This window comes from Gopherus flavomarginatus, chromosome 8 (genome assembly GCF_025201925.1).
Source record: "Gopherus flavomarginatus isolate rGopFla2 chromosome 8, rGopFla2.mat.asm, whole genome shotgun sequence".
NCBI classification, from domain to species: Eukaryota; Metazoa; Chordata; order Testudines; family Testudinidae; genus Gopherus; species Gopherus flavomarginatus.
Window position 1 is genome coordinate 82,206,332 of NC_066624.1, and position 15,009 is coordinate 82,221,340.

The 15,009-nt window shown below is 42.8% G+C and overlaps 1 protein-coding gene across 2 annotated transcripts in view; it reads left to right on the top strand.

Annotated features, from left to right (window-relative positions):
- The window catches only part of PLS1 (plastin 1), an 87,063-nt gene that overhangs the window by 53,474 nt on the left and 18,580 nt on the right, over positions 1 to 15,009 (top strand). For both annotated transcript variants that reach the window (XM_050965940.1, XM_050965941.1), the window contains 6 exons: positions 45 to 177; positions 1,377 to 1,458; positions 4,951 to 5,116; positions 5,828 to 5,970; positions 8,042 to 8,137; positions 12,905 to 13,100. In XM_050965940.1, coding sequence (XP_050821897.1) covers positions 45 to 177; positions 1,377 to 1,458; positions 4,951 to 5,116; positions 5,828 to 5,970; positions 8,042 to 8,137; positions 12,905 to 13,100 — 816 coding nt within the window. The remainder of the gene's footprint in view (positions 1 to 44; positions 178 to 1,376; positions 1,459 to 4,950; positions 5,117 to 5,827; positions 5,971 to 8,041; positions 8,138 to 12,904; positions 13,101 to 15,009) is intronic.

A 15,009-nucleotide genomic window follows, 5' to 3' on the forward strand; every position in this document is an offset into this window, starting at 1 on the left:
TCCTGGCTCTTAGATTACTAAGTCTTTAATTTATTGTTTTTCAGAGGAAGAAAAGGTTGCTTTTGTTAACTGGGTAAATAAAGCTCTTAAAGATGATCCTGACTGTAAGCATCTCCTTCCCATGAATCCATCAGATGCTAGTCTTTTTAAGTCACTCGCAGATGGCATTCTCCTTTGGTAAGTCAAGAACTAAAGTAAGAATGAGAAAGTTGTTCTCTAAAGGTCAAATCCTGATCACATTGAAATCAATGGAAGTTTTCCTGTTGAATTCAGTAACACCGGGGTTTGACTCTTAATCAGTACTTCTAACAAGTCATAGGATTGAGGGAAATCCTTTTCCTATAAATCCTTCTTTAGTGAATATATATTTTAAGTCTAACCTATTTAAAGAGTCCTTCTATTTAAAAATGATGTGCTTTGCATAACTGTGTGTGTGTTGTTATAAATCTGATTGGCTGGAGAGTTTTCTACTTTAAACCAGTGGAATTATATCTTGATCAATGCACATACAAGGAATAATCAGACTCTTCAGAAATTAGATCATTGTACCACCCATCATGCTTATTAACAGAAATAATTAGACATCTCTGCAGTTTCTAATATTAGAAAGCATTGTCCAGTGGTTAAATCACAGAACTGGCAGTCAGAAGATCTGAGTTTTACTCCTGACTCTGCTACAGATTTGCAGGATGTCTTTCAATTTCTCTCTGCTGCAGTTTTCCCAATTAGTAAAACTGGTATTTGCCCATGTCACAGGAGTACTGAGGATTTAATTCATTATTAATTAATAGAAAAGGGCTCTGAGACCCTTCTATGGAAGGCATTACAGAACTACAATATGTTAGTTGTAAGATTTACACTCCCATGTTACAGTGGCTCTCAGCATAAGTACACCTCTCCCTGATATAACGCGACCCGATATAACACAAAATCGGATATAATGCGGTAAAGCAGTGCTCCAGGGGGAGGGGGAGGGGCTGCACACTCAGGCGGATCAAAGCAAGTTCAATGTAATGCGGTTTCACCTGTAACACGGTAAGATTTTTTGGCTCCCAAGGACAGCGTTATATCGAGGTAGAGGTATATATTCAATTCTGCTGTTGTCTGAATCTTCCTGAGAACTTCATTAGCAGTACAATCAGAGCTGGACTCCTAAGCATAAATCTGACTAATCCACTTTCTTATTTCCATGTAGGTTGTATGGTTTCTGGTTTTATTGGAAGTTGTTTTTGAAGGGGAAAAATAGGAATTTCCCTTGGTGCTTTCAATATATCAAGCAACGCTTTTAGACTTCCCACAAAAAAGTAATCCTAATGTTTTGCTTGAAGTACCATTGTTTAGAAAGATGGAATAAATTCTGACTTTTTCTTCCCCAGCAAAATGATTAACTTATCCCAGCCAGATACAATTGATGAAAGAGCTATTAATAAGAAGAAGCTCACTCCTTTCACTATTTCTGTAAGTATGGCATCTTTTCTGGCACAAACTAATTATATTTCAGGAGGCTATTCATATAGCTTTGTTTAATGGCAATTTTGCTCTAGTTTGAAACGGGAGCAGATCAGGTCCTATGTGTGGATTTCAAGGTGTCAGACAGCCAGGTAGCATGGTTTGCTTGCACGGGCTTGTGTTTTCTGGAGATCCAGAGTACACTCTAGTCCTTGATGAAATGCAGAACCGTCATTTCTCCTTTCAGCTTCTAGGTCTTTAATATTTTCATTGGCTGCTACCTACCTTCTCTGCTTTCCTGGTCTTTCCCCTTTCCAGGTGTCACAAGTGGGGCTGCTTCTTAGCACTCTCTGCAGTGCCAAACATACTATTGCTGGTGCCTCCCTGTCATAAGTCCTAAATTGGGCCACCTGCTAAAAGTAGGGCAGGCTGTGTCATAAGCTAGTTGTCAGTCTCTCAACAATTAAATAGAAAGAACAAGCTCAGAATTTGGCTGTCTGCACCTTTAAAGAAACTGTTAAGACCACAAAGGCGAGTACTCAGTTGCAGCGCTTGAAAATAAGGCCTGAGCCTTCTGGGCTAGCTCTGAGGGGCTCCTCCTCCGTCTCAATCTCACCCAGCACTATCCCTGAGCAGCTGCAAGCAAGCCTTCTTAACTGGCCTGCTGGTTCTTAATTGGTAAGTGTCTTCTCCTGGTCCTTCTAAGTCTCCGGAGGACTTGCTGAAGCTTACATGGTGCAGGTGCCTATGTGGTAAGGGGGAGGTATTATCACATAGTCACATTTCCTCTCCAGGAGGACTCCACTGTTCAGTTCCCTTGTGATTACTGTGCTTTTGTTTTTCCTCTGCATTGCAAAGTACTGGAGCAAATGAGCCATACAAAATAATCAGCAAAGTAAATTGTTCTTTGTATGGGTATCTTTTTTCCAATATGGACTCATTATGGAAGCCTATCTTCAGTAGTTTCTAAAGTAGGGGTAGGGTTAGCACTAGAATATGTTTTTAAATGGTCTGAAACCACCTCTCTGTACTTCTGAACTACATACTGAGTGCTCAGTTACTACAATGATAGGGCCACATAGGTACCTACCATAGGTAAGTATGCAGACAAAATATTGCTTACATAGTATTTTGGATAAACAAGAAGCACCCTGACATGGTTCATTATTAATTATTGTCATTATGTATTTATATTAACGTAGCACCTATTAGCCAAAGCTTTGGATCAGGACTCCATTGTGCTAGGCACTGTACAAACAAAGACAAAAGATGGCCCTTGCTCTTACAGTATAAATATAAGACAAGAGACAAATGGATGCAGACAGATGAAGGAGTACCAGGAATCGTACAAGGAGACGATATTGGTCAGCATGAAAAGCACTGGTTTAGCAACTTAACTATTGTCAATTTTATTGTAGGCATCATGGCAGAGGAGAGTTTTTAGGAGGAATTGGAAGTAGGATAATGAAGTAGCTTTGTGAGAGTTTATGGGGAGGCTAGCATCAACCACTCCATAGTGAATGAGAGATAAGTAGGGAGACGACTGGCCAAAACTGACCTTGAAAGTGAAATAAATCAGCTTCTGTTTGATGCAATAGGGAAGGGGAACCAGAGGAGGCATTCAAGAGAGGGGCGAGATGTTCAAAGGATGGGCTAGGAGAGTTATCTTTCAGCGGTATTCTGAATGGATACAAGTTACGCATGACTGCATTTGTGAAGGCCAGAAAAAATGATGTTGCAATAATCTAGACATGAGATAGACTCTAGGACTGGAAGGGACCTCGAGAGGTCATCGAGTCCAGTCCCCTGCCCTCATGGCAGGACCAAATACTGTCTAGACCATCCCTGATAGACATTTATCTAACCTACTCTTAAATATCTCCAGAGATGGAGATTCCACAACTTCCCTAGGCAATCTATTCCAGTGTTTAACTACCCTGACAGTTAGGAACTTTTTCCTAATGTCCAACCTAAATCTCCCTTGCTGCAGTTTAAGCCCATTGCTTCTTGTTCTATCAAGGAGATGATGAGAGCCTGGATGAGTTTTATCTAGGGCTGTTGATTAATCGCGATTAATTTTTTTTAGTTAATTGTGTGAGTTAACTGTGATTAATCGCACTGTTAAATAATAGAATAACAATTGAAATTTATTAAATATTTCAGACATTTTTCTACATTTTCAAATATATTGATTTCCATCACAACACAGAATACAAAGTGTACAGTGCTCACTTTATATTTTTATTTTTATTACAAATATTTTCACTGTAAAACTGATAAAGTATTTTTTCAGTTCACCTCATACAAGTACTGTAGTGCATTCTCTTTACTGTGAAAGTGTAACTTACAAATGTAGATTTTTTTGTTACATAACTGCACTCAAAGGAAAACAATGTAAAACTTTAGAGCCTACAAGTCCACTCAGTCCTACTTCTTGTTCAGCCAATTGCTAAGACAAACAAACATGTTTACATTTATGGGAGAATACTGCTGCCTGCTTCTTATTTACAATGTCACCTGAAAGTGAGAACAGGCATTTGCATGACACTTTTGTAGCTGGCAAGGTGTTCACATGCCAGATATGCTAAACATTCGTATGCCCCTTCCATGCTTTAGCCACCATTCCAGAGGATATGCTTCCATGCTGATGATGCTCGTTAAAAAAATAATGTGTTAATGAAATTTGTGACTGAACTCCTTGGGGGAGAATTGTATGTCTCCTGTTCTGTTTTACCCTCATTCTGCCATATATTTCCTGTTATAGCAGTCTTGGATAATGACCCAGCACATATTTGTTTTAAGAACACTTTCACAGCAGATTTGACAACACTCAAAGAAGAAACCAATGATTTCTAAAAATAGCTACAGCACTCGACCCAAGGTTTAAGAATCTGAAGTGCCATCCAAAATCTAAGAGGGACAAGGTTTTGAGCAATGCTACTATTTTGTATTGTATTCTAGTGAATTACAAAACCTAATCTGAGGGTTCGTCTAATGCAGGGGTGGCCAACCTGTGGCTCCGGAGCCACATGCGGCTCTTCAAAAGTGAATATGCGGTTCCTTGTATAGGCACCAACTCTGGTGCTGGAGCTACAGGCACCAACCCCTGGCTCTGCCACAGGCCCTGCCCCCATTCCAGCCCTTCCAGCCCCCTACCCTGAGCCTGCCATGTCCTCGCTACTTCCCCTTCCCCCCACAATCCTCCTGCATGTCATGAAACGGCTGATTGGGACGTGCTGATCGGCAGGGACTGCTGGTGGGTGGGAGGTGCTGGGAGCAGGATGGGGGAGCTGATAGGGGGCTGCTGATGTATTACTGTGGCTCTTTGACAGTGTACATTGGTAAATTCTGGTTCCTTCTCAAGCTCAGGTTGGCCACTCCTAGTCTAATGCATTGGTTTATGTAACTTTAGAAACTCACAAAAGAAACAAAGGTGGTGACTACCGTTTTAAAACTAACAAACTGACTGGCTAATTTAGTAAATGTTGATGTTTTAATTAGGAAAACCTAAATCTTGCCCTGAATTCTGCATCAGCTATTGGCTGTACGGTGGTCAACATTGGATCACAAGATCTAAAGGAAGGAAAACCACACTTGGTACTAGGTCTCTTGTGGCAGATCATTAAAGTTGGTCTTTTTGCTGATATTGAGATCTCCAGAAATGAAGGTAAGAGAGGAAGTAATGTCAAGTGTTCTCTCTCTCTCTTTCATCTCAAAGCAACTTTTCAGAAATTGGGAGCAATACAGCATCACCTTTCATTCCTGTCCAGGACTTGTTCTTCCCTTAAGCCTAGCCCTGTCATGTCCCTAGTATGAAGTCCTGCCATCTAGTTGGTGGTTGGTCCCAGGTCTGATTGACCTTTGTTGTGTTTGCATTATTTTCTTTGGCATCCTGTCATCTGTTTGTCTTCTGCAGTGCCTCACCATCATAATCTTTTAGACTGCAGCCAGTCTCGTATCCTGAATTCACATTATACTCTCCTTCTTAAATTCTTCATTTGTCTTAAAATCATTCCACTTTACACTGGCCATCTTTCAAAGAACTCTTATTGCTACTGCTTCTAGCTTTCTGGTGTCTATTTAATTTAATGCAGCTGTTTTCAGACCATAGAATTACTGTTAGTACACTGGTTTGATACTTTCACTTTATGACTGTAATGTTTTTATCAATACATAATTTTGTCAATTTCAGTGTGGCACTTGTGGCTAAGCCACATCCTTTAACCTCATCCTTGATGGAACCATTGGCATTGGCTTCCTAGGGACATACAGAAGTATACTTATTTTGGTGTCAGGTGTGATGAAGTATGCCATCCGGGATTAAATGTTTTGTGACCATGATAGCAATAATTCGGCTTTTTTTCACATTTGCTTTTAGCTCTTATTGCTCTGCTAAATGAAGGGGAAGAACTGGAGCAGCTACTGAAACTTTCCCCAGAAGAGCTCTTGCTACGTTGGGTGAACTATCATCTGGCCAATGCAGGATGGCAGAAAATCAACAACTTCAGTGAAGACATTAAGGTATATACTTGTCACTCTAGTAAGTGAATACAATCCTACCAAAATGTAACATTTTTAAAAACAAAAGATTGAGACCAGAATTAGTGATCTGTTTTTTATAGGTACGTATTCACCAAATGTCTCCTGGCACTGCACGTTCTTTTGACCACACGTGATTATACTGTTTAGTTGCTGATGTTGTGTATCAACTAAGGATACGCAACCTAAATCAAGCACTTTCCACATAGCCCAAATAGCAGCCCTTATTCAGGAATCTAAAAATTCCAAATTGTAATTAGAACCCTTTGGGATGAATTGCACACTCCCACCCACAACTTTACACCTTGCCCTTTAACTCTTCCCATGAGGCATAGGTGCTGACTCCGTGGGTGCTCCGGGGCTGGAGAACCCATGGGGAAAAATTGGTAGGTGCTTAGCACAAACTGGCAGCTTCCTGTCCCACCCCCCACCCCGCCCCAGCTCACCTCCACCTCCGCTCTGCCTCTGCCTCCTCCCCTGGGTGCACCACGTGCCCGCTTTTTCCCCCTGGCTCCCAGCGCTTGCACCACCATATAGCTGATTTGCGTGGCAAGCGCTGGGAGGGATGGGGGAGGAGGGGGAACACATCGCACTCGGGGAATAGGTGGCACCGGGGCGGGGATTTGGGGAAGGGGTCCAATAGGGGCAGGGAGGGGGCGAAGTTGGGGCGGGGCCAGGGGCGGGGGGGGGGCGCATGCTTCCACCGGCACCAGGGAAAGTTGATGCCTATGCCATGAGGCCTCACTTACCTTTGTTATCTTGTGGGAGGAGAATGTGGCTTTCAGCCATCACCTGGCTCATCTGTAACAATAGGTGACTGTCCCTCCACCACAGCTTGGGATGTCAAGAGACCACTCCCAAAGAAGACACATCTGGTGGGCCTTTTGTCCCCACTATCCAAGGAAAATCCCTCCCAGTTATGGTCCCAACCAATCCTGCAGCAAAGGAGGCATAGTAGTGCCTGGCTGCTGATTCAATTCACTAACTTCATGGAGCTGAAACATACTCTGGCTCCACTGTGGAAGCTGGTAGATGTATCCTTCTCCTTTCTCCAGTATCAGCCATGCAGTATAATGTGTGCTCAGTGCTGCATTTAGTCCAATAAGAGACAGCAACACTTTTAAAATCAAAAGTGAAAGGGCATTGTTCCCTGTGGGTAATAAGTGAGGGGACTCCATGGACATCTTCCCTCCACTAATTTCAGAATAACCATTAAAGATAATTGTGTAGCTATCTCTGTATTCTTTATGAAATACTAGAGAAGAGACTATTTACAAACAAAATAATTAACTAGCTTTCTTTTAATGGACGAGTGCAAATCTAATCAAAATGTCCTTTAATATACAGGAAAAGTATTAAACATTTTTAATATTTGCTGCTGTTATCAGAAGGACAGATTTATCCCTCTGTCTTTTTAGTTTTTAAGGGAACAGGGAATGCAAAAACATGTATTGAACATTGCATCTAATAAATATAATGAATGATAAAAAAATAATAGACACCCTTTAACTGGAGCATCTTGGTCCGCAATCTGTTGTCCAAGTTAATTGGCTTATTAAGAGAAGAGGCCATTTAAAAAAAATCAAACTGTTTGAAAAGACTTATAATTAACTAAAATATTATACTGGCCCATAAATATTAGATCCACATCATTTCATTTTTATTTTCTTTTTATGAAGACTTTATTTAGTAACTTTTGTATCAAAAGACTGGAGCCAGAATTTCACTCCTGTTTAACACCTGCCTTAAATATCTTGTAACTCTTAGAACTGGCTAGTACATTCCCAATAAGAAGAATTTATTCTGTCATGATTAAACAGCAGTCATTCCTATTCACTATATCATTTGGCTAAACCGATTCTATGTGAAACGTCTCAGTGAAGTGGCCTTCTTGATTAAGTAGATCTTGACTAAGGGCTTGTTCCAAAATCCATTGAAATCAGTGCAAGTCATATTGATTTCAGTGATCTTTGCATCAGAGCCTATGTGCAGTATAGTGTATTCAGAAGAGTAAATATTTGCTTATTCCCTACTATTGTATTGTTTGTTTTAGGATTCAAGAGCCTACTACCAGCTGCTGAATCAGATTGCACCCAAAGGACACAATAATGATGAAATTCCCATTAAAATTGACCTTTCAGGGTTTAATGTAAGTATCCTGAGGCTCAGAAAGATACCTATCTATGTCTATTTAACAGAGACCCTATCTACATATCCAGGGACTTGGTTACATCCAGAATACGGTTCCATTTTGTAGTGCAGACAGGAGCATAACCAGATTCCTGCACCATGGAAAAGCTTTGAACTCTGCAGGACTAGTACAGTTTCAGGATACTGTTGAAACATGGTTAGGTGTCTGTCACAGTTTCCAGGGGAACTGTATCTGTATTTACCCCTGCCCCCATGGTCCATTTAGTGCCCAGTTATATCTCAGGTCTCCAGCCATCACCTGTGTCTCAGCAGGGACCCTTGTCCCATTCTTTCTGACCAGTGGATTTTAAGGCTGCTCAGCTCCCTGCCTTACACTGTGATATCCCCAGAAAGCCAGTCTGCCTAAAGGCCAATGCCTGTGCTTTGCTTTCTCTCCGAGGTCTATGAATAATGTATCACAAGCAGTTATCAGTTACCACACAGCAATTTCTAAGCAAGTATCTTTATTCTTAAGGAAAAACATCACAGAGAAAACATAATAAAACCATAAATAGATTTAAACACCCACCAAACTTACCTGGAGTCACTGTCTTATGGGGGTCTAGTTAGCAAAAGTCTTTCCAACCCTTCTGCAAGGTTGGGGTTCCCTGTGGACAGAAGGTCCTGTCCATTGCCTGAATCAGAAAGAAGGCCCTGGCCTGGGTCAGGTTAAACCCAGCCTTTTTATATCAAAAGCCCTTTCTTTTTCTGTTGGCCTCTGGAAAACTTACCGTGACCCAGTATATGCAAGTCTCTCCAGAAGTGGTAACTCTCTGGAGGTATTTACAACCTAAGTGATTCACCTTAATCACTCCGATGACGCTTGTTGGGTTTAAATCAGGCTGTCTGTGGGAATTTCTACCACCTGCATACAGGATGAAGAAGGAGCTTTGTCTGTGCCAACCGTGGGAAAAGCTCCCCAATTACTGGCTGCTGGCAACACAAGCGCTCCACTGCTACTCTTTCCCAATATAGGCTAACAATTTACACACTTTGTTACACTCGAGTGCCCAGTCCCTTATGTGCTGGGCACCAGCACTGTACACCAAATCTGCTGCCTCCGTGGAAGCAGTGCACCCCAGTTCACTGGTTTCATCTCAGTTCAACAGCCTCTTTAGCACAAGGCACTTAGATGTGTCCATAGTAAAACCAAACTGAAGTTTATTTAACAGAGCTTGAGATACAGTTTCTAATAAAAGCAAGCATAAAGGTTTGGAATCAGAGGGTTATATTTAAAAGAAAACCATAAAACACAATCTGTAGCCTGTCCTTCTTAATAAGTTACTTTCCTGTCTAATGAGGTATTTCTCACTCAACGATCTGTCTTTACAGCACTTGTCCAATCCAGAAAAAGCTGGGATTCACCTTTCATGAGACACTTCCACTGGCAGAGTGTCTCCTCCAGAATGGATAGCATCGTGTGCCCTTTCTTCTTCTCTTAAACAGTTCCAGACTATTGTCTCTTAGACCTAACGGTCCCCTGTTCAGAGACTTTTATTGGAGTTCTTTTATCTTTGTAAATGCTCAAGCCTACATCTGGTCCAGACAGTAAACACAGGGCTGGGGCTGGCTCCATGGATGTCAATTGTTCTCAATGCTGATTGAGTCGGCTCTGAGACTTTCCCACAAATTTCACTTCCCTCAGTTTCGGAATACAAGAGCCTGGATGTTACATAACGCTAAAATTCTTTCCTGTACAAACATATAATGATAACTATGACAATCTGCTCGTTCTTAGCTTTTGGTAGAGATCACACATGACCCCCTGCGGTGAAATATTGAGAAGGTTGTCAGACATGGGCAATATATCTGCCTTGGCCAGAGATGAAAGGAATCCGGTACAGTATAGTATACTGATAAGAAAGTGGCCACCATTACACAGCTGACCATATTGGCAGGGCCATTGATGGCGTGGGGCCAAAAGGGGCAGCTGCCCCGGGGCCCAGTGATTTAAAAGGGCCCAGGGCTCTCGGTAGCAGTCGGAGCCCCTGGCCCTTGAATTCGCTGCTGGAGCCCCAGGACTCCCGGCCACCGCTACTCCGGGGCTCTAGCAGTGATTTAAAGGGCCCAGGGTTCCCAGATGCCACTGCCATTATCATGCCAGTGGCTGGAGTCCTGGGCCCTTTAAATTGCCACTAGAGCGTCAAGCAGTGCAGGCCAGGCAATGCTGAAGGGCTGGCTGAGGGAGTCTGGCCCCATCCCTGCCCCTTCCGCCCGAGGCCCTGCCCCTTCCCAGAGCTGTCCCCCCCACCCCCTGACATCGCCCAGGACTCCAGCCACCCTGCATACTGATAAATCCGTTAAGTTACTTTCACCCATGACCTGGGCACGTCTGTGCAGGTCTGTATCACAACCCCCACTGTTTCTAGTTCCTAGAGAAGCTGTGATAACCCTATTCCCCTCCTCCCTCCCCAAGTTGCATGCAATCCCTGGCCCACAGTGATACATAACCCATTCATAAACTTAATACAACATAGTCTCCAAGAGATTGCCTGGGATTGCAATATCTGTCACAGTGCCTTCTGCCCTACAAGGTGGAACTGTGTCAGGGAAAACTGTTTTGCAATTGGGTCCCCCAAATACAGATGTCATCCTAGCATCCTATTCTGGGGTCCTATTCTCTTCCCCAGCTGAAGAATTCTAACTGAGCTGCCCAGCTTTGTTCTGGAACTCAGACTGGGAAAAAGAATGAAGACTTGTATCCTCCTCTTGCTCCTTCAAACCAGATGGCATTTAGAGGTAGGAAGGTTCCCTTCCATTCATCAGCAATGACGGAGGGTGTGGGAAACTTCAGGCCACGACAGCAAAAGGGCAGGAGTGTTCAGAACCCTTCCTTTGAGCCTTAATCCAGCTGAGAGTCAGAACATTTCTCTTCTTGCGGGGTGCTGAGTAAGGTTGGTTGAAAATTTTCCATTGCAACTGTTTTTTGATGGAAAATTGGGGTTTTGGCTAAAGGAAATTTTTCATGAAAACTTTGTTTTCTGAACATTTTAATTTTTTGTCAAAAAATAAATACCACAACCCTGCAATATTTTGGCTGAAAACCAAAATATTTCTGTTTTCTGCTGAAAAATTTCAATATTGATATTTCTACCAAAAATTTGAATTTTTTCTATGCCTCCCCTCCTCTACTTTGACCAGCTCGATTGCTGAGTACGATGGGCTTACTCCAATACTAGGGTTATAGTGACTTCTCTCAGAAAATGACAAGCTGACCTAGAGTTCTGAGTTGCTGAATATAGAAAATGGGATTTCATTGTTTACTGTTGTCAGGCTGGCCCGGGGCTCCTCTGGGGATAACAGGGGGTCAGCTGTCAAATAACTCCTTAGTATTTTTAGTAAATTGTCCTGGTAGATGCTATATCTTATGAAAGCCATAAACGTATTGATCACTCATCTCCTTGCTGCTGCTAAAATAACTATAGCAAGGTGGTTTTGAGGAAGAGTGACTCCCCTAGAACTACTGATTTGTATCAAGAAGTGTAGGAAATTCTAGTACTGGAAAAATAAATTAATCATGCCAGAGTTCCTCAAGGGAGAAGGAAAAAAGATAACTATTTAGAAATCTGGTTAAACTTTTTTGAAGTTTGCTGGAAAAGGGTCATCACTCACCACCAAACCAGACAGTTTGAGAACTTTTTTGAATACTAAGGAAGGGAGAAATCCTTTCAACAACCGTGACTGTTGAACTAAAAATTAAGATATTAAACTAATGATAACAGACATGAGGGAAAAGGAGAAAAGTTTAATATCACATAGAGTTTTGGTAATACAACTAATAAACAGGTTACATGTTTAAATGTAAGAAAAACAGAATTTTGGACATAAACATGCAATTATGAAAGACTTTAGCAAACACTACCAACTGACATGCCAGAAAAGGAAAATGAATAGTAGAAAAGCATCAGCCACAATATGTGATCAATACCACAAAGTTGAAGAGAGTGACTGGTAGCAGTTCTCATCAGTACAGCTATAGGGACTTCCATAGACCAATTTGTAATTGTTTGTTTATATATTAAGTTTATCTCTATTAAAGTTGTAAAACAAGTTTTATAAGATTTCTATTAAAAGAATGAATTCATTAATAAAATAATAAGAATAAAAATCAGCTACAGGTGACATAAAAATACACAGCACTTTTTTATAGGAGCTCTCTTCTCCCTCAAGCTACTCCTGTGCCAGAGCTCCACGATGGAGAGACCTGTTTTTTCTTTTGGATTTTGGGTGGCAGCCATGGCTTTCCAGAGTCTTGCCCAGCCTACATGGCCATGGATATTTATTGGCTGTGATCTGAGCAGAAGATGCGCAGTAACTATTGGGACTCTATGTACATCTACATGCTGCATATGATGTGGGTTGGGTAGACCTACTTCTTCTAGGTAAATGAATAATGCAAATAAACAAAACCCCCTTCTACAAGTTACACAAACTGCTCACTAATTAAGGACATGATTTTTGATTGTCAGATTATTTTCACTAACTTTATGGCAATTAAGAGGATTCAACAAGTGTTTGATTATGTTCTAGAAGAAAAAAGGATGTTGCCTTCTGAAAAAGGTCCAAACAATACCTTCGTTCTGAACAAGGTCTACATCCATATATTATATGCTAATTCCTAATTTAATTATGATGCAGTTAAGATGAGAGTCCAGAGAAACAAAAAAGAACCTGAAAAGCCAAAGTTCATTAAAAATGTTTTGTTTTTTTTAACTTTCTTTTCTAGGAGAAAAATGACTTGAAGAGGGCTGAATATATGCTTCAGCAAGCAGACAAACTGGGCTGCAGACAGTTTGTCACTCCAGCTGATGTAGTCGCAGGCAACCCTAAACTTAACTTGGCTTTTGTTGCAAATCTCTTTAACACATACCCAGCCCTGCACAAGCCTGACAGTTCCATGTATGATCTCAATTTACTGGAAGGTGAGCTCTTTCAACCTGTGCTAACGGTGAACATAGAAATAAGAGCATTAGAGAGTGGGTATAACACATAAAAGTTAGGTCTTCTGACTTATAAAATCTCATTCTGTCCCCATGTGATTGTGCCTATGTAAACACTAATATATAAAACTACAATTAGTTTTTCAAATATTAGCTTGTTGTAGGAACCTCCCTCATTCCAGATATCAGAATGTGGGTTTTCTCTCGCGGATGTTGGCCCTGACAAAAGGCTGATTGAAGCTTGGTCTACACTATTAAATGTTTCTAGGAGAGCTATGTTCGTTGGGAGTGTGAAACAATCCCCCACCCCAGCCAGTTTAGCTATGTCAGTAGCTCCTCTGGTACAGATGCAACAGTTCTGACAGACGAATGCTTGTGTCAGCATAGTTAATGTCATCCAGGGAGGTAGTGTAGCTATGCCAGCAAACTACTTTTGTCAGCATATGCCACCTTTCCATTAGGCGCTGTTGCTGATATTGCTATACCGTCGTAACTATAGCAGCAAAGGCTCTGTATTGTAGATAAATCCTGATTCCTGAATAACCTACCACTTCATTTGCTGAGCACAACATTTCCCCTCATGAGCTCCTTAGGATTCCCCCGCCCCTTCCTGTCAGATTACCATGAGCATGATGTTTATACTCTGGTTGGGAAGTAGGGCATGTGGCTTCCTCCCTGCTTTATGCCAATACCACTACCTGGGTTGCATGACAAGAAGCGCTTGGTATCTTGGTGTTGTACTGCACTCTCAAGGTTTTTTATATGAACATTTCATTGTACACTATCTGGACTTTCTTTTAGGAACAGGGTAATAGATGTAGCAGAACTGCAGTATTCTCTTAAAAGGGTAGAGTAAAGACGGGCGTATTCTAAAATTTTTGTCCTAGTATCCCTTCACATCACAAACAGAATTCCATTTAATTTTCCAGCACTTTTAAACACAAAGGGCCAAGACCTGCTATTACAGTCCATTGGAGATGGCTGCTTGTACCCAAGAGCAAAATAAGGCCTAAAGTCATGGGCGGTGGGCCACTGGACCCCTGGTTGCGGGGTTTAGCAACAAAGTTTTTGCTTTATTATGCCCCATGCAGGTTCCGGGGTGGCTGAGGCACGTACCGCCTCCTCAGCCACCCTAGACCTGCTGTTACATGGAGCATATCAAAAGTGTTTTCTACAGATGCTTTTCTCCTGGGCGGTGGGCCAGTTGGGTCTGGGGAGGGGAGGCACAGCATGGCTGCGGCCAGCCCTGGGTTCCTCAGGGTGGGGGGAGGCGTGGCTCGGCGGTTTGGCTAGCCCAGCCAGGGCTCCTCTGGGGAGGGGAGGCTCCACTTGAGGCTTCAGCCAGTCCTGCCAGGGTTCCTCCACTAGGAGGGCATGTTCTGGGCTGTGGCTGGCCCGGGCTCCTCCAGGCAAGTGCGGGGGTTCGGGGCTTCAGCCAGTCCTGTGGGGCTCCTCCAGTCGGGGCTTCAGCCAGCCTGGCTGGGGATCCTCTGGGCAGCGGGGAGGAGGAGCGCTCTGAACTGCAGCTGGCCTGGGGCTTCTCTAGCCGAGGGCTGGCGGGGGCACTCCAGGCTGTGGCTGGACCAGGGCTCCTCCAGGCAGGTGCGGGAGGGCTTGGGGCTCCTGCCGTGTGGGGGGGACTCCTGTAGTGGGGGGAGGGGGGGGCTAGTGGCTCTGGCCATGGGAGGTGGGACGGGGGGTTCTGAGGCTCTGGCCATCGGGAGGGCATGAACAGAAGGGGCAGAGCTGGGGGCTAGCCTCCCCAGAGAGGGGCTCCAGCCACCGCCCATGCCCAAAGTGCCACATGATTAAGAAAAGTATTTAAAATGAATTACATAAATGTGAACAAGAATATGGATCTCAGGTACAGTATAAATCAGTAGTGAATAGA